This window comes from Marmota monax, unplaced genomic scaffold (assembly GCF_021218885.2).
Source record: "Marmota monax isolate L192 unplaced genomic scaffold, Marmota_monax_Labrador192_F-V1.1 WCK01_AAM20220418_F8-fsc00009, whole genome shotgun sequence".
Taxonomy (NCBI): Eukaryota; Metazoa; Chordata; class Mammalia; order Rodentia; family Sciuridae; genus Marmota; species Marmota monax.
In genome coordinates, this window is record NW_026694710.1 from 27,906,964 (window position 1) to 27,933,772 (window position 26,809).

Sequence of the window (26,809 nt, forward strand, 5' to 3'; positions counted from 1 at the left end):
GATTTAGCCTGCTGGCTTATGATAGTCTGCTTTAATATTACTTTTAGAAAATCTGCTCTGGTCACCCAAACTGCAGTAAAGTCCTCAGTCCTCCCTATTTCTTTATTTTTATTTTATTTACTTTCTGTATACAACTTACCATTACCTAAAGTTATCTTAGGCATTTATTTGCTTATTAGCATGTAGCATGTACACATCTAAGCCCTCACTTTGTTCCCAGAACCAAATCATCCAAAAACTAGTGCCTGCTGGGGCTGAACTAAATGCCTGTTGGTTCTCAGAGCACTGGGTTTCTGGGAGCTGAACCCCATCTTTCTGGAAATATTGACTTAGATCTCACCTGGAGAGCAGAGGTGGGCAGTGAGCCCTAAAGATTTGGCAGCAGTGTCACCTGGGAAAGCCATGCATTATCCTCTGGCCTGCATCTGTATATGGGGATCCCAGATGGTTCATTTTATGCCCTGGCACCAGCTGATACTGTTGCCCTTCCCTTATAGCACCTTCCACTCTCCATATAGGCAGTGGTATAAGAATAAAGCATGACTACCTCCTAGTTTTGATGTGTCTTCCTATGGACAGAGTTGAGACAGTGACTTTAACAAGGAGACTAATATTTTTTCCCCACAAAGACATGATCGACATGAATCACATTGACCTTACTCTCTTCTTTACAAGTCATACTGTTTGTTCATTCTGTATATCTGGAAGGTGACTTTTACTAGATAATACTTGCCCATGGCTCTAAATTCACAAATAAGACCCCTTCCTGCCACTTCCCTTTATTCTCCCTGCTCTCTTTCTGGTGCCATGGTGAATCCTGGGGCTTTATCCCACCCCAAGCTCCTGCCTCTGTTTCCTGTCCTTTTTGTTCATAGCATTCCTGGGCTGATGATGGTGTCCAGGCTTCACACATGAACTGTTACTGCTCAGCTCCCCTGACTTGGGATTTAGTTATAGGAGGACATGGACCTAGCTTTGTTCCTGCAACTCCCCAGTGATTGGAACAATGCCTGGGGCTCAATACTCAGTAAATCTTGAGTGACTCTCTCAAATTTTCACATGTATTACTTTCTTTACATATTATTTAATTTCACACATTTTAAAAATAATTTTAATTATTCTTCTTCTTTGATCACTGATTCTTTGAAAATGTGTCTTAAAATTTCCAAATGTGAGGGGGCTTTCCAGATATTCTGTTGATTTCTAAGGTAAAGGTGCTGTGGCCAGAGCCTGTAATCTCACAATACCAGTTCTCCAACACTCACCAGCAGAGCTCCCCAACATAGGGTGGAAAGCAGAGGCTGTTCTGGAGACCTATGGTGTCCAGCGGAGAGCTCCACAATTCTGTGGAACAGTGAGAATTCCCACCCCTCAGTAGACACACAGGAGTGGAAGGACAAGGGTTTCTTCTTAACCACAAGCTGAAGGAAGCTTTGGTGCTCTTTCTCCAATAAAGTCACATGTTCTCAAAGCATTATAGGGGATTCAGATGCTGGAAAAATGTCTGGTCTGATGGTCAAACTTCTGTATTGCAGGGAGCTTGGGCCAGCCATTCATCATTTCTGAGAGTAGCCTCTTAGACCCCCAACTAACTGAAATGACAGGGGTCTCCTGGTCAGGCATGTATACGCTCTGCTGGGTGTCTAGTATGCAGCATATGTTCTGCTAGGCTTTGGGATAAAGCCATGAATAGAACAGATGTATTCTCTCTTTTATCAATAAACATTTATTGTAGCCCTGGCTCTGCATTAGACATTGTTTATAGTCTGTGGGGCAAGGGTGTGTGTTGTCGTAAAATATCTACCAGTGAGAAACTAACTCTACCAATCAGGGTTTTCCAGAAAGACAGAACCAATTGGATATATAGAGACATAGATACATGAGAGGGAATTTCTTCAGGGAATTGGCTCATGTGATTTTGGAGATTGAGAGGTCTCACAACTGGCTATTTGCAAGCTGGAGACCCATGGATGTTGGTCAGAAGGCTCAGTCCAAGTGTGAAGGTCTTGGCCCAGGGAAGCTGATGGTGAGATTCTTAGTCCAAGACCAGAGGTCTGAGAGCCCAGGGGGCTACTTATGTAAGTCTGGAGTCCGAAGGCTGGAGAAACTCGAATTCTGATATTTAAGGGTAGGAGAAAGATGCCCCAGCTCCAGGAGAGAGAAAAAATTCACTTTTCTTTTGCTCTTTTGTTGTGTTTGAGCCCTGGATGATTGGATGGTGCTGCCCAACCAGTGAGGATGGATCTTCCCCACTCAGTCTAAGACTCAGGTGAATCTGCCCTGGAAACACCCTCACAGACACACCTAGAAAGAATGCTTCACCAGCTCTCCAGGTCTTCTTTAATCTAGTTACCCAGGATTAACCATCACAGGAGCATGTGTGTCCAGTGGCATGAGACCCATTCACATGAAAGCAGGATCCTGAGGAAAAAATGCCAGGAAGAGTGGCACACTTTAGGTCAAGTTGTCCAGAAAGAACTCTGCAGAAATGATTTTTAAGGGAAAGCTTGAGGATAAAAAAACTTCCCGTTGCAAGAATAAGGAGCAGGGCCAGGCAACAGGGAGACTCTGGCTACTCAGACTTCTGTCGCTGCAGCCTGGTGACCAACTGAGAGGTATATGAGGACCCCTTTATGCTGTAGGCCAAGATGAGGAATTCAGACTTTTAGTAAATTGAGTAACTTTGGAATAGATCTTAAATATGTATTTTTAAACAGACAAATTTATGCTAAGAATGGTAAAAAATGAGGCACAAATAAACAATGTTACAAATTAAAATGTAATTATAAATTTGGAGGGCTAAGGCATTGAACAGACACTTCACAGAAGAAGAAATACAATCAATCAACAAATATATGTAAAAATCTTCGTTGGCAAGAACACTTTGAATTTTTAGCTGCTTGAAACTTGACTCATTAATTAGTTCTCAGTGCGCTCTCTATGTTTTGTTCCCGGTTGAAGTAGCGCTAAGCAGAGGCAAGGAAAATACACTTTCATTTGAAAGCATTTGCAGAGCTTCCACAGAACTCTTGAGTTTACTGGAATATCAGGAAATACTTTTTCACCTAATCATGTTGATACTTGGCAGGAAAGATGAGTATACCTTCAGCAACTAGAGCAAATCAAAACTACTCTAAGATTTCATCTCACTCCAGTTAAAATGGCAATTATCGGGGCTAGGGTTGTGGCTCAGTGGTAGAGTGCTTACCTAGCATGTATGAGGCACTGGGTTCCATTCTGAGCACCTTATATAAAAAAATGGATAAAATAAAGATCCATCAACATCTTAAATTTTTTTTCAAAGGATGGCAGTCATCAAGAATACAACATATACAAGAATATGTTGGTGAGGATATGAGGGAAAAGGTACACTCATACATTGCTGGTGAGAATGCAAATTGATATAACCATTATAGAAAGCAGTATGAAGATTCCTCAGAAAACTTGGAATGGAACCACCATTTGACCTAGTTATCCCACTCCTTGGCTTATACCCAAAGGACTTAAAATCAGCATATTATAATGATGCAGCTGCATCAATTTTTATAGCAGCTCAACTCAATAGCTAAACTATAGGACCAGCCTAGGTGTCCTTCAACAGATGAGTTAAAATATATACTGTGAGTATGAGCAACAGTTGCAATGTGTAGTTACAGGTTTTCTGAGTTGTGCACATGGTCAAATAGATGGGCTACTACTCAGAGAAAATAGAGAGGAATGGTTTATTTGGGGATGTCAAACATTCAGTCTTGGGTCCATTAGAACAAAAGAACATGTGTATCTATGGGATGGAACTGAGGACATATACAAAAACATATACAAAACATATACAAAAGCTACCAGCCAACTTCTTGCATTCACCCTGGGCAGTGGTCCTCCACCCTGACTGGAAATTTGGAAAACATTGATGCCAGGTACACAGCTGATCCACTAAGTTAGGATCAGCTGGGTGGTCTAGGCATGGGCCAGCTCTCCACTAATTTTGATGTGCAGTCAACATTTACAACCATGGAGTTCAACCCTGAAAAACTGATACTTAGAGGTCAGAGAAAAGAGGTGCCAGAGAGACTAGAGTGGCAGAGTGAAAGGGAGATCAGAAAGGAATGCAGTGTCAGGAGCCAGCACAGCTTTTGATAAGGCAGCAGGGCTGCAGACAGTCTACAGCCTCTGTTTCTGGTCCTTAACATCTGCAGTACTTTTGCACAGTTTCATGTGATCAAACACTTTTTTTTTGAGGAGTTAATACTTTTTGCTTTTATTTTATTTATTTGTTGGTTCTTTTTAGTTGTACATGACATTTTGATTAATTTTATTAGCATGGAATTTATCTTATTCTAGTTAGGATCCCATTTTTGTGGAAATATATATATATATATACACACACACACACACACACACACATACATACATATACACACACACACAGTGGATTATTACTTACCGTAAAAAAGAATGACTTTGTTGACATTTGCTAGTAAATGGATGAATCTAGAGACTATCATACTAAGTAAATAACAAATTTCTACTATCAAGAAAAGAAAGACACACAAACCAATTTTTTAATAGAGTAAAAGACTAGAAGGAGCTTAATGAAAAAAAGAGGTACAATTGGTCAATAAATACATAAATTGTGGCCAACTTTATGATTCACTGGGGGAAATACAAGTTAAAACTACAGAGATAACAATTCTCAGCTACCAAAACAGCTACAATCAAGACCAATGACTGCATGCCTTGGTAAGGGTGGGGAGGCGCTGGAACTTGCGCACATTGCTGAGGGGATAAGGTGGCATCTATCCTGGAGAGTCAGCAACATGTTTGCTGAAGTGGGCCAGAATTTTTCATCACAGCTCCTCTGTATTTGTAGGCCCAGCAGAACTTTGGCATTTGTTAGCCAAAATTCATGTTGTGGAATGTCTCGTGTCTTTTAAAAAAAATTTTTATTAGTTATTTGTTTATATGTGGTGCTGAGAATCAAACCCAGTGCCTCACACATGCTAGGCAAGCGCTCTTCCACTGAGCCATGGCCCCAGCCCCTGTCCTGTGTCTTGATATGGGCAGTGTTTATGCAATTGTGTTTACTTTGTGATACTTCAACAAACTGTTCTTATGATCTTGTACTTTCCTATATGTATGCTATATTTGACTAAATTTTAAAATTGACTAAAAAGTTTATAATCATATTCCAGTGCTACCTCACTGGAATTATACCCAGATGACTAGCATATAAGTCAAATATTGGGTTCGGTGAAAACCACTGATACACATCTTTGTAGGTATTTTCTCAGTTTACTCACCTCTATGGGATTTAGATTTCACTAATACAAATCTTCAGAGAACCTGTTTCCAAGCATATGTGAAGTGCTTTTAGCTCCGATGTGTAAACATTGGAATGATTTCATAAGAGGTTAGGATTAAGATACTTGATAGACTGAGTTTATTACAAATCTTCTTTTTGGAAAATATGCTCAATTTCACCATTTATTGCTAGGACTTTCTCTGGCTAAAAATAAGTGCTTGAAATATTGAAATGAAGGAAGGAATTACATTGGTGATTTATGTTTCTTTCTTTCTTTTTTTTTTTTTTTTTTTGGTAGTTAAGTTCTCTGCAAGACCTTCATCCTTTACCCAAGACAATTTTGGAATACAGGCACGTAAGTTGACTCTTTAAAAGTTTTGTGTGATGGGGGAAGAACCAGGCCCTCTCTCCATGAACAAATTCACGTTTGCTGAAGTGTGTTGGCAGTGTTACAAGAGGCTGTGGTTCTCTCACACTGGCCTTGTGTTAGCACCCCTTCCTGCACCTTCTTACTCCAGTCTCAAGTGAGCCCCATCCAGTCCTGAGAGCTCATGGGCTCATATGTGGAAGAACATTGGGAACAAGTCCTTACTTGTGACCTCTGTGTGGATGCAACTTCCACCAGTACTCACAAAAGTCCCCCACCTTCAGGCAGCCTTTTATCTTTACATAGTAGTGTTTGCCAAGGTTAAGGACAAACCCCCTTTCCTCCTCTAGGTACTCTCTTTCTGTTCACACAGTTGCCCGTTATGTCACAAGTTCTCTGTGAGCCGCTTTGATAACTATCATTATCTAGACAACCAGTCCTGTTATTTACTGAGCCTGTGACCTGCTGTCTGTAGAATGCACTGGTACCAAACAGGCCCTTTCTTCTGAAGTGAGGTCAAGGATGGGAGAGAACTAGAAAGGGCTCATCACAGGGGACCCTAAGCTGATTATTTATTTATTTGCAATATCTTTGCAATTTTCCAAAAAGAAGATTTGTAATAAACTCAATCTAGAATTTCACAGAATAATAGATTTATTTTCAAATGGAAGGGTGGCTTATTTCTCAGTTGGTCAGTGTTATTCAATCCTGGTACCACCCGAGGTCATCTGAGGACTGAAGCAGCACCTGCCTACACTGTGTGAAATGCTGTTGTGGCACTTGTTCCTATATAAATACTTACGTAAAGAAAATGATTACTCTCATCTTTGTTATTTAGATTCACAAGATCAAGTCAACCTTTATAGATGGATTATTAGCTTGCATGAAAAAGGTAACTGAGACTTAAAAAAATAAAGAAATTGTGAATAAGGAACATGGCTTGTGTGAGTTCAGATACATGCATTACTTGGAATTCTTTTTTTTTTATTGGTTGTTCAAAACATTACAAAGCTCTTTACTTGGAATTCTAATATGATGAACTGTCTGCTGTTCTTGGAACTCTATGCTGTGGTCTGTTATTATTCAGGTCTGCTTAGTCCAGGCTAACATCAAGCCCTAGGCAACTCTGTACTGGCCTTCTGTACTCACATCTATCACTGGATCTCTAATAGAACCATTTGAGGTAGATGTTGTCATTTTGGTTTGAACATGAGGAGATAGCAGTCAGAGATGTTCTCTGCCTTGTTTGAGGCCACACAGAAAGTGACAGAACCTGTCTATAGTACACAGCCCCGCCTTGAGTCCAGCTGAGTCCCCCACAGCCATTATCTTTCTTTTTCCCCCCTCACATAGGTTTATAAGGGACACAAAACCCTGTGTTCTATTTCTGCTTCTCCCTGGGTTAGAGGGAAGCTTCCTTTTCACCCACCCTTGATCCTGTGTAGGACTCTGTAACCCCAAGGACATTTTGGGATTGGGAGCTCAGGGCCAGCACTTATTGACCTCCGGAGGAACAGAGCAGCAAGTGCGGTGTTGTGGGTGAAGGGCCCAGCATGTTTTTTGCTTCTCATAGGATTTCCAGAGACTAAGCTGATTCTTTTGAATAATACAGGGATCCATTTCCTCCAAGTGGAATCAAACGGGAACTGTGACGGGAAGACTTTCAGCCACACATCCTGTAAGTTAGCGCTCTTCATGAAATGCCGGTTCCATGCCTGGCTTGAAGTTTTGCCTAGATATGTGCTTATGCAAGGAGAGGGCTTCATGTAGATACCTGTGTTTTCCCTGTGTATCCATTCCATTGGTGTTTGCACAGCACCTCTGTATGCTTAGAACAAGACTCAACATGTGCTGAGTTAGTGAGGGGTTCTTCCCACCAGCAGTCTGGGACCTCTAGTGCTGAGAACAAAAGGGACCCACCTCCCCCAGTCTTCCTTCCAGGCTTGTCTGGTGACTTCTGATTTCCCAGAGTGTCTCTAAGGACAACCTCCTTTTTTGTTTTTTGAGGAATATTTTTGGTTAGAAAAGCTGTAAGTTTCCTTGAGTTTATTATACAGCTTTTTAAAATTTGTTTTAATTAGTTACACATGACAGTACAATGATCTTGACATATCATACATTTGAATCAGATGGGATATAATTTCTCATTTTTCTGAGTGTACTGGTTGCAGAATTACATTGGTCATGTGGTCACGTATATACCCACAGCAATAATAAAGTCTATTCTGCTGTCCTTCCATTCCCCCCTTCCCCTTCCCTCCCCTCCCCTCCCCTCTCCTCTCTTCCCATCATTTCTCTCTACCCAATCTAATGTGACCTACTTCTTCTCTTTTCCCCCTCACATCTTCATACCTGTATTATATAGCTTTAATAACACTTCAAATAATTAACTTTTAAGTAGTTCTACATTTGTGATGGAAACAAGTCTTGATAGTAATTTCTTTTTTTAATATCTTTTTTTAAAGGAGAGAGAGAGAGAGAGAGAGAAAGAATATCTTTTTTGTAGATGGACACAACACAATGCCTTTATTTTTATGTGGTGCTGAGAATCGAACCCGGGTCCCGCTCGTGCTAGGCGAGCGCTCTACTGCTGAGCCACAATCCCAGCCCAGTAATTTCTTATTACATAAAAAGTTCCTTAAAATACAGAAAACAAATGTAAACTAATAACAGTTGCCTTTATGCAGAGCTAACTATGGTTAGCATCCTGTGTCTTTCCATACTTTTTGTTAGCACATGTATTTATAAAATACTACTTTTCTACAAAAATAAAACCATTATTTTATATTATGCTTTTTTGCTCTAATGCCTCTTGAGATGATATATCAATATTGATCTGAGTCTATATTTAGATTTAAATATATGAATTAAATATGTGAGTTATTTAAATATATACCATATTATACATACTTATATAATTATGAATATATGCTCATGGTAAAGAAATTCAAGTAATGTGGATGTTTATAGAATAGGAAAATATAAGTATTTGTCTATCTCATCAACCTCTGTTTAACAGCCAGGCTTCATCTGGGCACCTCTACATAGAGTGTAGCCCATGCATATGGGCAGGAGGGGCACTCTGTTGACCTGTTGGTAGTGGCTGTGTAAGGAGGAGAATGGGGCTGGCATTGAGGTGGATCCTCTTGGGCCAGGCCACCAGTTCCGGGGCCATAAGTTCTTGGGTCTCAGCTGTCACTTGGGACTAGTACCCTTCCAGGAAGGCATCACTTGGGCATCCCACTTTATGGAGCTCCTCTGGTCTAGACCTTGCTGACAGCAATAGTAAAACTAAGTGACATTAATTTTCATACTAACACCAACCCACACCTCTGAGAGAAGGTACTACCATCTCACTGCCCTTTGGTTTATTTCTCAATAACCACATGCACTGTGAGTTCTCTGAGTTGATGATGCTTCTCATGCGCGAGTTACTCAGGAATTCTGTTGGCAAAACTCACTTTTATGGAGGACCTTGTTTTTTCCTGTTGGGGGTTTTAAGTTCCTGTTTTCCATTACATGTCTAGATTAACCTCTTGCTGGACTTTACTCTCTTCTAGAAATTTCCCAACAGTGCTGGAAAACCTCCTCTCAGGTTTTCAATGCAATAAAATGCTTATTTTTCTGTTATTTTTGATGAACATTTCAAAAGAGGAGGTATAAATACCACACAAACATTCAGCCACTGATTTAACTGGAAGTCTGCATCCTTGTTTCAACAGGTGCATTGCCATCTGTGCATCGACTCTCTCTGCAAATGGGCTTTTAGATTGTTTTCAATTTTAACTATTTTATGGAGAGATGCCATAAACATACCTATGTGTGTTTTTCTGATGATTTCCATAGCACGAATTCCTAGAGAGAGAATTTCTGAGTCAAGATAGCTGTGTCTGTTTAAGGCTTTTCATTGCTAACTTGTTCTCCAGAAGAGTTGTGTTTCCATCACACAGTGTGATGTGCAAGGCACCATTCCCTGATTCCACCAACACAGCTTTCATTTTGGTTAATACTTTCAAACTCTTTTTAAAAATGTCTATTCTTTCAAAAATGTTGGTGAGATTGACTACATACAACAATTTTTCTTCCATGAATTGCCTGCTGGTAACATTGGCCATTTCTCTGTAGACGTTTATTTTTTTCTATTGGTATAATAAAGCTCTTTCTATAGTAAAGGTTAACCCCATCATAAAATGTTGAATTACTTTTCTCCATTTTTTTCTTTTTAATTTTAAAATATATATTCTGTCTTGCGATATTTAAAATGATGTTTCCCCCTCCCTGCTCCATGGTGCTATGGATTGAACCCAGGGTAATTCTGAGTTAGAATTTTGCCGCAGTCTGGCTGGGCACAATCAGGAGCCACTTGTCAAAAGAAACTAACTTTATTTTTAGAACCACACACGACAAACAAAACAGCCTCTCAGGAAAAACCCTCAGAGCCTCAACTGCCACCACCAGCTTTCCACAAGCCTCTCTCTCCCACACAAGCTTCTCTCCACCTCCCACAATCCTCCTGCTCTTGAGGCCGATTGGCTGGGTCACGTGGGAGGAGCCAAAAAAATCCCCCAATGAGCAGCTCCGTGGTCTGAAAGGGCAGGGAAACAGTCCAATGAGCATCACCGCAGAGGAGCCAATCAGCTAGATGTTGCTGGGGCCGCTGTGAGCCAATCATCAGCCAGCAGCTGGAAGTTTGCTGGCAGCTGGAAGTTTGCTGGGGCCCCTTTGGCTGTGGCTCTCAACAGAATTTTCTTTGCTCTTGCTTATCTCTGTCAGCACCTGCTTGTGGGAACACTACAGGCCATCTGACAGGCCCACTTTGTTCTTGTCAGTGTGTACCCTCCACAGGGCATGGTGTATGGCCACCCTCTGAGTAAGCGTCATGTGTTGTGTCCTGTTGTATTGGCTTTGTGTTTTCATGGGGCAGATTTTCAGGTATGGGGTCCCTGGGTCAAAGGATATTATTCCCTTTTTACTTTTCATAGATTTATCAGATTTCCTTCCAACTGCATATAGCCCTTGTCCCTGCCATGAGTCGTGGGTGGCAGTGCTTTCCCTACTGTTGCCAAGGGCTCTCCCTGTACTGCAGTCACTTGTTGGTTCTGCCTTTGTATCATCTCAAGCAGTCTTGTCTTGGTCCAAGGTTATTTGAATGTTTACCTCTATTTTCCTATAACTTCAGTGCTTTTGTATTTTTTAATACATAAAACTTGAATCCAGCTATTATTTAACCAGATATTATTGCCATAAGATGGCTGGAATTTGAATTGCATTTTTTTCCTTAAAGTGCACAAAATATAATTGATAATTTTGTCTGTGTGTATGTGGTGCTGGGGATCAAATGTAGGCGTCATGCCTGCTAGGCACTCTACCAATGAGTTATATTATCTCCAGCCCTGATTAATATTTTTAAAAATAAATTATAATTGTGTTTATTCTGCTTTTCCTCACTGTGACCAAAATATCTGATAAGAACAACCAAGCGGGACTGGGGTTGTGACTCAGCGGTAGAGCACTCACCTAGCACCTGTGAGGCACTGGCTTCGATCCTCAGCACCACATAAAAATAAATAAATAAATAATAAAGGTATTGTGTTCAACTACAACTTAAAAAAAAAGAAAGAACAACCTAGAGGGTTGGGATTGTGGCTCAGCAGTAGAGAGCTTGCCTACAAGGCACATGTGAGACACTTGGTTTGATCCTCAGCACCATGTAAAAATAAATAAATAAAATAAAGGTTCTGTGTCCACATACAACCAAAACATATTTTAAAAAAGGAAAACAACCTAGAGAGGAAAAATTTATTTGGTTCAGTTTCAGAGGTTCATTCCATGGTGGGCTGACTCCATTGCTATGGGCATGAGATGAGGCAGATCATGGTGGGAGGGTGATGGCAAAGGAAAAGTGCTCATCTCATGGTGGCTAGGAAGCAGAGAGAAGGGCATGGGAAGGGGCTGCAGGGAAGATGCAGCCTTCCAGGGCACATACCCAGTGATCCACCTTCTCCAGCCATGACCCACCTGCCTACAGTTACCACCCCTTTAGCCCATTCAAACTAGGATGGACTGATTAGTTACAGCTCTTGTGATCTAATCATCTCATCTGTGAACACTCCTGGGGGACACCCATCCAAATCATAACACATTGTTTTCCATATTTTTATAGTTTTCTATAAAACTATTTCCCCAATTTTATGATGCACACACAAACTCTCAAGGGAAAGTCACTGCTAACAGCTGACTCTGCTGCAGCTCATTGCCACCTACACTCATGTTATTGTGCTTGTGGTTGTTTCTGATATTAGGAAAAATGTGGAATATTTTTGTCTTATGGCTTACCTACATCTTTTCCTGTATTTTGACTTTGTAATGAAGCAGTAACAGGTTATGGTTTATTTAAGAACTGTGAAAAATAATTGAGTCAGTGGATTCAGCTCCAGTCTCCATAACTTATACGTAATAAACACATTGGATGGGCCAGGCTTGTGGCTCAGTGGTAGAGTGCTTGCCTAGCATGCATGAGGCACTGGGTTCCATCTCTGGCACCATATAAAAAAATAAAGGTAAATAAATAAACACATTGGAACATTTTTACAACAACTGTTTTAAAGTCTTTGTCAGAAAATAGCAAAATTTTATGACCTGAGTGGCATCTTTTGATCGTCTTTTCCCATGCAAGTTGAGATTTCCCTATTTCTTTATATGTGCAGGAATATTGAGTTATTTGTTAGACATACAGAATATTATGAATCTGGGTATCATTTTAAAATTCCATTAGAATGTTGATACTTTTTTCTTAGTGGGCAGCCTGCCTGGTCAGCTCAGCTGAGAGTCCTGTCAACTGCATGCTGTGGTGGCATTGAATGTTCACTTGACAAAGCCTCTGCAGTGCTATTTAGGTATTTCCACTTGGCAGCTGCCCAGTGGTCAGTGTAGGAATTGAGTTCTGTTGGTTCATCTAAAAGTCAGCTCCCAGGTGCTATTCAGGATGAGAACAACACAGCAGCTAGAGGCTGAGCCCAGAGGTTTTTTGTTTTTTTTTTTTAACAACTCTGTGGTATTGTTTTCCTGAACTTCTTTCTCTCCATGATTTCTCCTGTTATTTCTGGTTCCTTGGCAATTCCTTTTTTTTTTGGATCTTCTAGCCTGAAATTTGAGGCTTTGTTAGTCTGACTCTGTCTCACACTTTTGACCCTGGCCTTGTGTCCAATACTAAGCTGTTAGAAAGGACTGAGTAGGACAAATGTGAATTACTGCCTCTATGATAGTATATTAGATTCTGGTCTGCTTCTCCAGTCTGCCTGTTCATATTCAGCTCTTCCAATTGTTGAATTATACCTTCTGTTAGTGCTATTGGTGTTTTATTTAAGAGATATTTGCCTAAAGCAAGATTACAAAGATCTTATTCTGTTTTCTTCTATATGTGTTTTATATTTTAGAGTTTTATATTTTGGTCTATAATTCAGTTTGAATCAATGCTTTATACATGGTAAGAGGTTAAGTGTCTCAATTCATCTTTTTTATTTGTGAATACCTGGTTGTCCTAGCACTATTTACTGAAAAGACCATTCTTTCCCCCATTTAATTGTCATGGCACCTTTGTCAGAAGTGAGTTCACCATAAATATAAGGGTTTATTTCTGTACTCTGAATTTTGCCCATAGTTTTGCCAATGGATAAAAATATGCTGTAGTTACCTATACTATACCAATACTACACTGTTTTTATTATTGTACCTTTCTAGCAAGTTTTTAATTGGACAAGTCCTCCCAGCATTATTTTTTTATAGATGTTGGTTATTTTGGATCTTTTCCATGTCAATATGTTCCTTAATCAGCAACTTGTTAATTTCTGAAAAAAATTCTTGCTAAGACTTTCATTGGGATTACATTGAATATAGAACTCAATTTGAAAGAATTGACATCTTAATATTTAGTCTTTCATCCTATGAAAAAGGTGAATCTCCTCATTTATTTAGGTCTTCTTTAATGTCTCTCAGTAAGGATTTGTAGTCTCTAGAGTATAGGTTCTTTTGTATCTTTCGTCAGATTTCTCTCTTTTTCAATATTGGAGAGCAAACTCAGAGCACTTTACTCCTGAGCTCCATCTCCAGACCTTTTTATTTAATTATTTTATTTTTTTCCACATTTTTTCATTGGTACATTGTAGTCATACAATACATATTGATGGAATTTGTTGTTTCATATTTGTACATGCACACAATATAACAATGTAATTTGGCCAGAATTACTCCCCAGCACTTCTCCTCTCCTTCCCCACCTCCCACCTCTTGGTCCCTTTTGTCTACTGATCTCCCTTTGATTTTTAGGAGATCTGTCTCCACCTTTATAAGATCCTTGCTTAGCACCTGGATGGCCATCTTAAGTGACAGCTGCCATTTTAAGGAAAGAGTTTCGCTTTCTCTCCCTGAGAAAGGCTCACCACTCCCTCATAATAATAATTCAACAAGAAGATGCAACAATAATGACCTTCTCTGTCTCTTTTGATTAATTTTTGTGTGAAATTTGCTTTGTCAGATATGAGAATTGCTATTCCTGCTTGTTTTCAGTCTCCATTTGCATGGTATATCAATTTCCATTCTTTTACTTTCAGCCTCTGGCTGTCTTTACATGTCAGGTGCGTCTATAGCAAACAACATATAGTTAGGTATGGTTTATAATCCATTCTTCTAGCCTATGTCTTTTAATCGGAGAGCTGGGACCATTTATATTCAATAATATTATTATACAGAGCTAATTCTGGCCACTTTTATTTATTTCTAATGTTTAATTTGGTCCTATTTATCATTTGCTTAGCTACGCTTAAAATCATATTTGTTCTTTTGTGAGCTCTGAGGTATGTTTTTTGTTTATTCTGTGTGCACTGTTTCTCTAAGTAAGTTCCATGGTGCTAGTGTAGTAGTCATGAACTCTTTTGGTTCCTGCTTATTAAAGAAAGTTTTAATTTCATGTTCAATTTTGAATTATCTTTGCTGGGTAGAGCAGTCTTGGTTGAAAATTATTTTCTTTTAGGACTTGGAAACATCATTCCAAGCCCTCCTGGCTTGAGGAGTTTATGCTGAGCCATCAGAAGTGATTCTGATTGGCTTGCCTCTAAATGTGACCTGACATTATTCTCTTGAAGCTTTAAAAATTCTATGCTTGTTCTCTGTGTTTTGCATTTTAATTATAATGTGTTGTGGAGAGGTTCTTTTTTATTCTTGTCTATGGGGTTCTGAATGCCTTCTGTATCTGGATTTCCATCTCATTCTGAAAGTTTAGAAATTTTTCTGTTATTAATTTTTATAGTTACCCTTTCCATTAGCCCACACCTCACAACCCTTCTCAATTCCAGTGATTCTAAAATTTGGTCTCTTCTTGTTATCCCAAAGTTCTTGTATATTTTGATCATGGTTATTTTTTTTCTTTAATACTGTCTGAATGTTTAATGTGAGTCACTTTGTCTTCCAGCTTGGAGACTCTGTCTTCAGCATGGCCTGTTCTATTAGACAAATTGAACATTTTATTTGATTTACTGTATCTTTCAAGATTTCTGTTTGGTTATTTTTCAGTATTTCTATCTCCTTATTGAATTTGTCATTCATATTTTGTACTGACTTCCTTAATTCATTTGGTTTTCTGTCATCTCTTGGAATGTATTTATAATTTTTATAATGATTCTTTTGAATTTCTTATCTGATATTTCATCCACTTCAATATTTTGGGGGTCATTTGCTGGTGAATTATGAACTTTAGGAGATGTCATGTTATATAGCTTTTTCCTACTTCTTATATTTTTGTATTGGGTTTTATGCATCTATTAGAAGGATTTTTCTCCACTCTTATGTGGGGGCCTTTTGGGGGCACAATCTTCACTTGCCCAAGTGTCCTAGAGTGATCTGGATTGAGAACCCCTTGTAGGTGTGGTGTCTTTGTGTTATTTTATTCTGTTTTGCTATAGTAATGGATATCTGTAGGACTGGGGTGCCCACCCCTAACCATTTCTTTTTTTGGGGGGAACTGGGGTTTGAACTTAGGGGTGCTCAACCCCAGCCTTATTTTGTATTTTATTCAGATACAGGGCCTCACTGAGTTGCTTAGTGCCTCGCTTTTGCTGAGGCTGGCTTTGAACTCAAGATCCTCCTGCCTCAGCCTCCCGAGCCCCAGGGATTACAGGTGTGCGTTACCACACCCGGCTCTACCAGTAGCTCTTTCTACTTGGGGCCTGGTCATTAGCTTGAGTTTCTCTCTCTCTCTCTCTCTCTCTTAATTAAAGAATAGATGAAGATTCGGTGTCATTAATTTGTGTGTGAAGCAAGGCGGCTGTCTTTTGGTCAAGTTTAGTTCAGCAGCACCAATTTCTACCCGATGAACCTATAGGTTCCCAGTACCTCTCAGAATAGGGGGAAACAAACAATGATAGCCACCAATGCAAACAGTATACAGTATTAAACTAAGTACTTGGTTCCTACTATGACATCAACAATGTTAATTACCACACACACACACACAAAAAAAAAACCCCAGAAATAATAGGGTCAGCAATTGCCAACAGCAAAAACCAAAAAGTAACCGTGAACTATATCTGACATTAAAGCAAACTACAGGTGTCAACTGTCATTCATAGCAGTAATAATTACCACAGCATTAATGGTGGGGACAGGAGTTATATAAACCAATTATGCTAAAAGATGGTAAGAATATAGTTAAGAGAAAATAAAATGTGATAGGAAGGTAGAAAAGAGTTCATAATTTTAAAAAGTTAACAAAATGTAGAAGAGATGTTGGATGTGATGGTTATAAGGAAGGAGGAGTCAAAAAAGATGTAAAAAAGTGAAAGGAAGAGCAAAACAGCAAACAATAGAATTTGATTATTAGCAGAAGAGAAAAGAAAAACAAATGAAAAACAAAACAGAACAAATAAGCACAGTGAAAACACACAGAGAACAAAGGAAAGAATGATTCTTAATGAAAAATTAAGGAATCATTTCCACTGAGGTGGCCAAATTAGTCAAAAAGAATAGATGGACACTGTCTGTGCCTGAGTGTCTTTCTTTCAGTTTTTTCTTTGACAATGTAGTGAGAGTGAGAGCAAGGGCTAGGGGTTGTTAACCCTTTTTTGTCTTTCTGTGTTGCTCACCAGGCTGCCAGTTGGTGTGGCCTAAGACTGAAGCTGGTTCAAACATCTCAGTTTCTCTTCTCCCCAGTAGGATGGGAGGGGAAGTACTGTCAATTGGAATTTTGTCTACACAGACCAGATTTATGCACTCCAGGGTGGGACACTGTGGAGTTCCAGCAGTTTGGGCTCAAGTCTAATCAGGCCGCAGGGGCTTTGCTAGGTGGTGTCTCTCTGGAGAGATTAGATCACACCACTAGCACCTGGTAATTGCCAATCTCTGCTGGGAGTCTGAATCTCAGGAGCCTCCCAAGGATTCTACTTGGGAACAGGGCAGGGAAGCTAATATTTCACCCCCTCTGCTGCCCACAAACACACCCTGAGTATATTCACACCCACCTGTTCAGATTGCTAACTCACTGCAGCTGGTTATGTGAGCCACCAGACTTAAGAGGGAAGGGAGTTGGGCCCCCTTCACTTTTCCCACTTGAATTTCTCTGGGTAAAATATTCTCTGTGCCTGTTTTGCTAGGCTAGGCACGTTCCTGGCTACACAGAAGGCACTTGCCAGGACAGTATAGCTATGTTTGCTCAAATCTGTCAGTTCCCACATCAGCAGAAGTTGTAGCATAGCATCCTCAAGATGGCTCTACCTCAGCTCACCATGGCCAGTTTTGATTCATGGGCACTTTTCAAGCACCAGTGCACAGTGCAGCCTCGGGATCAGCTAAGGGCAGGCTGCTTTTCTGACCTCAGGTTTTTCTGCACTAAATCTGTCCATTGTGTTTCTCTTTGTTTTCCTTCCCTCTGTGCTGAACCAATGCAGCTACCACTGTTGCTGCTTCAACCAGCGTGGCTCCCATGTAGTCTTTTTTCTTTATTTAATGTACCCAAATCTCTGAGACTTTAAGACACTCTGTCCAAAATTGGGTTTTAGTGAAATCCCTCTTTGACCCACCTTGCAGAGAAGCAGTACTTTGCTGCTTGAATCCCAAGTCACAACAACTAGGAATGCAGCCTTCCTCTAGCCCACCATCTTGAATACTCTCCCTTTTTATTTTTTGTTTTGAGATAGGATCTGGCTATATTGTCAAGACTGTTCTTGAACTCGTAATCATCCTGCCTCAGCCTCCCAAGTTGCTGGGATTATAAATGTGTACCACTGTACCTGGCCAAATATCTAAGTATTTCATATTTTTATACTATTATGGATGAGATTTTTGTTTCAATTCCCATTTGTTCATTGCTAGTATATAGAAATATGGTTTTTACTTGATTTTGCATTCTGCTCCCTTGATAAGCATACTTATTTGTTTTAGTAACTATTTTTGCAGATCCCATCAGATTTTCTATATAGATGATCACTTTATATGTGAATTAAGAAAGTTTTACTTCTTCCTTTCTTATATCACATTTTAAAATTTCATCTTCTTGCCTAATGGCAATAAATAAAGCATCTTGCACCCCATTGAATAGGAGTGGTGAGAGCAGATGTCTTGTCTTGTTCCAGAACTCATGGGAAAGCATCCAGTCTTTTGTTGGTATAGATTTAACGTAAGTACTCTTAACTGGCTTGAGGATGTTCCCTTCTATTAATTGCTTGCTAAGAGTTTTTATATGGATGTTAGACTTTGTTTGATTCTATTTTGATACATGGAGATCATCATGTGGATTTTCTTTTTTAGTTTGTTAATATGATAAATTACACTGATAGGTTTTCAAATGTCAAACCAATTATTTATTTCTAGAATAAAGCCCAGGATGTATTATTTTTATATATCATTGGATTAGATTTGCTAACATTGTATATAGAATTTTTGAATCTATTTCAATGATGGCTGCTTGTTGGTAGTTTTATATCTTTGGCTCTTGGATCTGGGTCTTTTGTACATAAATACCACAATACTACAATATTTTAAAATTATTTTTGTTTAAGCAGCTCATGATTTTTTTTGGGGGGGTGTGCTGCTGTGGATCCAACCCAAGGCCTCACAAATGCTAAGCAAATGCTCTACTACCAAGCCCCAGCCCCAGCCCTCGTGATCTCTTAACAGATTTAAATAAGAAACATCCTGAATATTTGCCCATGTTGTTATCATTTCTAGTGCTCTTCAATCCTGAGTACACCCAGACTTCTATTTGGCATCATTTTCCTTCTGCCTAAACAACATCCTTAAACATTTCTTTTTTTCTTTCTTTCTTTCTTCTTCTTTTTTTTCCCCCCTTTGTTGGTACTGGGGATTGAACCCAGAGCCTTGTGCATGCTAAGCAAGCACTCTACCAATTGATCTGTATCCCCCACCCCTTAAATATTTCTTGTAGTGTCAGTCTGCTTTTGCCTTTTATAGTGCTGGAATGTCTTTATGTCTCTTTTATTTTCTGAAAGTGACTTTTGCAAGGTATAAAATTCTCAGTTGAAAGGTTTCTTCTCTCAGCACTTTGAAGATGTTACTTTCTTCTTACCTTGTTTCTGACAACAAATCTTGTCATTATTGTTTTTGTTTCTCTATACCTAGTGCATCTTTTTTTTTCTGACAGCTTTTAGCTTTTCCTGTTTATCTCTAATTTTGAGAAATTTGATTATGGTGTACCTTGATGTAGTTTTTTTTCATATCTCCTAGGTTTGGGGTTCATTGAGTTTCTTAGGATCTAAGAGTTTATAGTTTTTAGCAGACTTGTAAAATTGCTGAAAATTGCCAGGCATGATGGCACATGCCTATAATCCTAGTAGCTCAGGAGGCTGAGGCAGGAGGATCACAAGTTCAAAGTCTCAGCATAAGCGAGGCCCTAAGCAACTCAGTGAGACCCTGTCTCTAAATAAAATACAAAATAGGGCTGAGTATGTGGCTCAGTGGTTGAGTGCCTCTGAGTGCAATCCCTGGTACAAAAAAAATTACTGGAAATTATTTATTCACATACTTTTAAATGGCCCTCTTTCTCTCTCCTTTCCTCTGGGGACTTCACTTATTATTACATATATTAGGCCACTTGACTTCGTCTCACAATTCACTGAAACTCACCTTTCTTCTTTTTCTTGGATTTTTCACCAGTTTCAATTTAGAGAGAGTGTCAGTCAGCTTTCCATGTTATGTCAAAATACCTGAGATAACAACATAAAAGGAGGAAAAACTTATTTTGGCTCAGAGGTTTTAACCTTGGTCACTTGACCCCCTGGGTCTGTGGTGAAGCAGAACATCATGGCAGGGAGCACGTGTTAGAGGAACCTGCTCACCTTAAGGCATCTGGGAAGAGAGAGAGAGAGAGAGAAGGAGAGACAGGAGCTGGAGTCCCAATATCCCTCTTCAAAGGCAAGTCCCCAGTGACCTAACTTCCTTCAACTAGGCCTACTTCCTCCATATTGTGCCTAAAGTCTTTAGCATATGACTTTAAAAAAATTTTATACTTTATTTATTTTTATGTGGTGCTGAGAATCAAACCCAGAACCCTGCACGTGCAAGGCAAGTGCTCCACCACTGAGTCCCAGCCCCCGCCCCAGCACCAGCACATGACTTTTGGGAGACATTTAAGATTCAAACCACACAGCCAAATGATGCTAGTATGTCTTCTGGTTGACTAATCTTTTCTTTTATCCTTTTGGATCTGTTCTTAATCCTATTACATATGTTCTTCATATTAGACATCACAATTTTCATTACTAGAAACTCACTTTGAATCTTTTTGTACCTTCCATGTCTCTACTTATTTTTTCAGTATAACAAATGCAGTTATAATAATTATAACTGTCCATGACTGCTAACTTCAACATCTGTGTCCATTGTTAGTTAGTTTTAACAGTTAGTTTTTTCCATTATGCATCCACTTTACTGTTTCTTTGAATGACTGGGTGGTCTTTGTGTGAATAGTAAACATTATGGATTCTCGTGATTGAGTTCTGGATCTTTTTGAATTCCCATAAATATTACTGAGCTTGGGGCTGAGATTGTGGCTCAGTGGTGGAGCACTTGCCTAGCATGTATGAGGCACTCAATTCGATTCTCAGCACCACATATAAATAAATAAAATAAAGATCCATTGATAACTTTAAAAAATATGTATTACTGAGCTTTGTTCTGGGATGAGTTATTTGGAAGTAGTTTATTCCTTCTGATCTTGCTTTTAGTAGGAATAAACTACTTCAGGCAGGACCATAGAAGTGCTCTAAGATTAATTATTCTCCACCCTTGAGGAAAGACCTTCTTGAGTATTCTACCAAGTGAATCCTGAGCTTTTCAAGATGACTGATGGGAACAGATTTTTCCTGGCCCTGTGTGAACACAGGGCCTTGTTACCTACTCCTTCAGATGGTTTTCTACAGACCTTGGTAGTTTTCTCACACACATGCAAACATCAGTTCTCAACTGAATATTTAGCTCTCTAATGTCCTCAAGAAAATTGATTTTATGGATTGTCTGGCTTTTCCTCACTGTAACTTTCCTTTCAACTGGGTACATCCCAAATGGTAGTAAAAATTCCCACCTAGTATTTTTAATTCTTCTGAAATGTTACCTTCTTATGTCTTCCTATATTGGAATGGTTCATCAATCACTGGCAGTTTTGTCAGAACTTCAGTCTGGTGTCCCTGTACTTTCCAATCTTGACACTTATGATACTGGGTTGTAAGAGCCTGTTAACTTGTGTTTACCTCTCCAGGTTTTAAATCCTAGAAATTCCTTTTCTGCCTGATTTCTCTCTACCTGGAACTGGAAATTGATTGAATGGAAAACTGCCTGTGTGATCTGTTCTTGAATTGTCTTTAGTGTCTCAAAGTCTTCTGGTTTGGGATCATCTCCTGGTTTCCGCTCAGAGGATATATCTTCAGGAAGTGTTATTTGGTGCCCTCCATCCTGGTCCTCCTGTCCTGCCATAGCTCAGTTAGATTTTCCCCATTTTCTTGGACACATTGGCCATCCAGATTAGGAGTTGACAACATGGCCATGCCTCTTCCTCATGCTGGCCTGCCATGTTTGCACTTGAGGCCTGACCCACAGAGGTGGTTATGAGGTCATCACTTTGTCTGAATTCTCTTCCTCTGACTCAGGTACTTTGGGGTTCAGGCCTGTCTGTCCTTGTTTTGTACCTCCCTTGTAGAACTACTGTGTGTTTCACAAAGGCCTTCTCATAGGAGGTGCTGAGGACCTTTGCTCTCACTGTACTTGCCAGGAGCCACATTCTTCCATCCAATACCTCCTTATCACACATGGCTTTAAATGTCCTGCTAGTGTTTCTACATCAGTGGGGTCAGTTTTTGCCAATGTGCTCATTTCACTACAGTACCACTCGTGACACTGGCTCAGAATCTATCAGCATTATGAAATTCAAAATATCTGACCTTTCACTTGGTGTTTTTTACAAATTCTACAGTGTCTTGAGTTCTCATTTTTCTTCTTAGGTTAGTAATTAATTTTTTTTAAAGTTACCACTGTATTATTATTTGGAAATGTTAAAATCCAGGCATTTTTGAGCTGGGTTTTTGCTTTAATTCCTTCGTCAGTGAGTTCTTTATCCCCTGCAGTTTTCCTTATTTTTCTAACTATACATCTAGTGTTTCACTAGCATGTTTATACTTGCTTTTTAGTTCTTAGCTGGGTTGGAGTCCAACTTGCATTTTGTCGTATGTGGTAGCACTTTGATATGATTTGACTCCTGTGCCCTCATGTGTTCCTTGGCCCTCAGGCCACTGTTCTTGACAATCATGTAACTTTCTTCTCCCAGATCCCAGCCTTCTTTGGCTGGTGGCTGCCTGTTAATTCTTCTGGTTTCCACTTGGAAGACGTGTCCTCAGGATACTCTGACCTGTGGCATAGATCCCATTGCTCTACAGACTCCACTACACTTGTTTTGCCAGACTCTGGAGTTTTTGCCAGTCTGACAAAGGTAAACAACTATCTCATTGCGGTTTCATTTCATTACTTTAATTACGAATGAGGGCAAGCCTACATTCATGAGTACTGGTCATCAAGGATTTTTTCAATGACTTATCTATTTATTTCCTGTCCCTAATTTCCATTTATGGTTTGTTTTTTACTTATTAATATGTAATAAAAGCTCTTTATTATAATATTAGTCTTCTGTTGACTTATATAAGTATCTTCTTTCAATCTATTTTTTTTTTATGTTATAGTCTACATCTTCACAAAATTTGTAGTCTTTATGGTTTGTACCTTCTAGTGGCTTGGTTCTTTATTTTGTTTGTTTTGTTTTGGAGACAGGGTCTCACAGTGTTGCCCAAGCTGGTCTGGAATTCCTGGGTTCAAGCAATCCTCCCAACTCAGCTTCATGAGTAGCTAGGACCACAGGCATGTGCCACTATACCTGGTTTTCTGTGTTTTATTTGAGGAAAATTTCCTCATACAGAGACTATAAATATTTTCAAATTATCTTTCCAAAGTTTTTTTTTTTTTTTAACGTTGGGTCTTTAGTCTCAGTGGAACTTGTTTTTACATTGGTATAAAGTAGAAGTCTGATTATTTTTTCCATTTGGTTACTGCTTATTGTAACTATTGCTATCTTAAGAATTTGTGGTGATTTGTAACAGCTCTGTCATTCAAAAATTTTGGTAAATGTGTGGGTCTGATTCTAGACTCCCAGTTCTGTGCCCTGCATGTATTTGTCTCTGTTCACACAATCTTGGCACACTGCAGTGTCACTGGAGATGTGAATCCCCATGCATCCTCTACACAGCCCTGCCATGGCATTCCCCTCTCATTAGTGGTGGCCTTCTCACTCAGCATTTTTATCCCCCAAAGCAGGCCTGGTGTCTGCTCATGATGGGTGTTCATATCATGGAAGGGAAAAGTAAAATCAGAGACTCAAGTCATAGTTACAGAGTGCTAAATACAGCTAATGTGCCCTTGTGGGAGAAACCTTGTAAGGGAAAAGCATTAGTATTCATTAGCTAAAGGGATTTTCTCTAGCAGTGTATATATTCAATCAGTATTAATTATTTGTGTATGTGAAGAACTAGCATTTTCCATAATGGCTCACACGTGGAAGGATTTTGATAATACCCTAAATTAATTCTAGCTGAGAGTCTTCTTAACAATATTTTAAATAGTGAATACTCATTTAATAAAACACTTTTTATAATTTTGAGAAAATTTATTATTTTTTCAAAAGAATATGTTTAAAATAACTGATATTTTTTAAAAAATTTAAGTTCCCCATGAACAATTTATTATCACCTAAAGCTCCTAGGTATGACTGACAGTTTAATTTTAAGGGACATCTGGGGTTGTTTCCAGTTTTAGGATATTACAAATAAAACTGCTATGGAGATTGAGCTTTAAGTTTTTGTGTGAACTTAAGTCCTTTCTCTGGGATAAATGCCCATGAGTGCAACTGTTAGATCATATATTTTTAAATACATTGGTGAATTCTATATTCTGATATTTGTAAAGGATTTTTGTATTTATTCATGACTGATATTGTTCTGTATTTGGTTTGGGTATCAGGGTCATGAAGATTGGAAAATGGTCTTTCCAATATCTTTATACAATATAAAGATATTTATACAATCTTTCTGGAAGATATTGTATAAATCCTCTAATGAAATCATATGGGCATAGAAATTTCTTTTGTTTTTTAAGCATTTTTAATTGTAGATGGTCATAATACCTTTATTGTATTTATTTATTTTATGTGGTGTTGAGGATCAAACCCAGTGCCTCACACATATTAGGCAAGTAAGTGCCCTACCACTGAGCTACAACCCAGCCCCTAGAGATTTCCTTTTGGAGAGTTTTTAAATTATGAATTCAATTTCCTTAATTGTTAGAGGGTTGTTTATATTATCTATTTAATAATGGGTGAATTTTGTTAGCTTGTTTTTTTTTTTTTTTTTAAGAATTGGTCCATTTTGTCTAAATGTGTAACTCATGGTATAATTGTTTAGAGCATTCCCTTATCCTTTTAGTATCTGCAGAGTCTATAGTGATAGTTTCTATATAAATCCTGATATCGATTACTTGTGACTTCGTTTTACTGAGAGCTTGTCAGTTTTATAAGTCTTTTCAAATAACTAGCTATTTGTTTCACTGATTTTTCTTTTTAAAAAAATATTTAGTTGTCAATGGATCTTTATTTTATTTATTTGTACACGGTGCTGAGAATTGAACCCAGTGTCTCACACATGCTAGGCAAGCATTACCAGTGAGGCTCAACCCTATCCCATTTCACTGATTTTTCTATTCTTTTTTTGTTTTCAATTTATTGATTTCTGTTCTTTATTATTTCCTTTCTTCTGCTTGATTTGGGTTTGTTTTGTTTTTCTTTTTCTAGGCTCTTGAGGTGGGAGCTTAGACTATTGCTTTGAGACATTTTCTTTTCTATCATGTGTGCATTTTTAATGCTATAAAATTCCCTCTCAGGGGTCTGTGGTTGTGGCTCAGGGGCAGAGTGCTTGCCTAGCATGTGTGAGGCACTGGGTTCGATTCTCAGCACTACATATTAATAAATAAAGGTCCATTGACAACTAAAAAACGTTTTTAGAAAGTTTCCTCTCAGCACTGCTCTGGATGTTTCCCATTTTGATATGTTATATTTTCTCAAAGAAAAATCGCACCAGGCAAAAGTTAAATAGGCAAGGCAGAGTTTATTCAAGACTATTGTAATAAGAGAGAGAGATTGCACTCAACTCCAGATACAGCAGGGGGCCCTGGGGACTTAGAGCCCACAGGCAGGGTGAGGGGTCAGTTCCTGGAAGACTGCTAAGAGGAACTTGGCTAACTACCAGGTGGGAGGATTGTTGCTTAACTCAGCCAGTCTTTTCTGTGGCACTTGACTAGAGTAGTCAAGTGTTTGAAAGTTTTCCATCTTGCAAGCTCCCCTTTTCCTGGTCCTTGGACCAACTAGAGCAGGCTTTTTATTGTTTGTTTGTTTGTTGTTGTTGTCTTCTGTGGCCATTGGCTTCTCTAGCACCCAGACTAGGACATAATAGGCACAAGGAAATTGTGGAATTCAGCTCTATGTAATTCTTTGTGTCCTTCAGTCACTGGTCAATCTGCCTTCTGTCCACTTTTCAGAGTCTTCTAATGGTTGCTGTATATGCAGAAGCCCAGGGTTTTAGTTGTACCTAGTAGGAGAAAGTATGTTTCTGCCACCTTCCTGGAAGCAGAAGTTTCTTTGGTGGAAGCTTTAACAGAACAAAAAGCTTGTAGCATAAGGATGATTTTGAAATATTTGCTGCTGTATATTTTATTCCCAGTACCTTTTGTTGCTGAGAGACTGCGAGCCATTGGGGCTGAGCCTGTTACTTCTCATGAGGGAGTACTGCTGAGAATGAAGAAGTCATGCTCAGCTCTGGCTTTCAACTAGAGCTTGTGAAAGAGCATGGTAGGAATAAGAAAGGAATGAGGTCAGGTGCACATGCCTCAAATCCCAGCTACTAGGAGGCTGAGACAGGAGGATCGCAAGTTCCAGGGCAACCTGGGCAACTTAGTGAGAACCTGTCTTAAAATAAAAACTAGAAGGGCTGGGGATGTAACTTGGTGGTAGAGCACCCATGGATGGTTCAGTCCCGAGAAAAGAAAATGATCAGCACTACCAATCTAAAAGTGTTCTGCTTTATATTTTTAGTCTCCATACATGGAGACTGAGACTCTGTTCCCAGCCTGGAAGCCTGGGGGAAGCAGCCTTCCAGGAGCACAATCCAATGGGGAGGGCAGGGGACAGTGGGACTGAAGTAGCTCTGTCCCACCAAGTCTCCTTGGACCCCCAGGGCATGGATGGGGCTGGAAGTTCCTGGGTCCGGAGCATCTCTGACTCAGAGCCTTGCATTTTCCCATTTTAACATTATAAAGGACGGACTTAGTAGACAGGATCTAGATCTGCTTCATGGGAAGGCCCACTTTTTAGAAATGGATGACAGCTCCCTAGCTTGGGATTAGTGCCTAGAGGGAAGGCACAAAGCAGAGCACAGGACTTAACTTAGTGGGGCCTCTGAAAGGGCTCTGACCCCAGCTCCTCAGGGTAGAAACCCTAGGGGTGGGTAGGGACAGTCAGTAGAGGGGCATCCACCCCTCCACAGACCACCATA

At 39.4% G+C, this 26,809-nt stretch overlaps 1 protein-coding gene across 1 annotated transcript in view; it reads left to right on the top strand.

Moving 5' to 3' along the window:
* Positions 1 to 26,809, top strand: part of Poln (DNA polymerase nu) — a 202,889-nt gene that overhangs the window by 79,639 nt on the left and 96,441 nt on the right. The window contains exons 17-19 of the mRNA XM_046423887.2: positions 5,598 to 5,654; positions 6,505 to 6,558; positions 7,279 to 7,344. Of these exons, the coding sequence (XP_046279843.2) occupies positions 5,598 to 5,654; positions 6,505 to 6,558; positions 7,279 to 7,344 (177 nt within the window). The remainder of the gene's footprint in view (positions 1 to 5,597; positions 5,655 to 6,504; positions 6,559 to 7,278; positions 7,345 to 26,809) is intronic.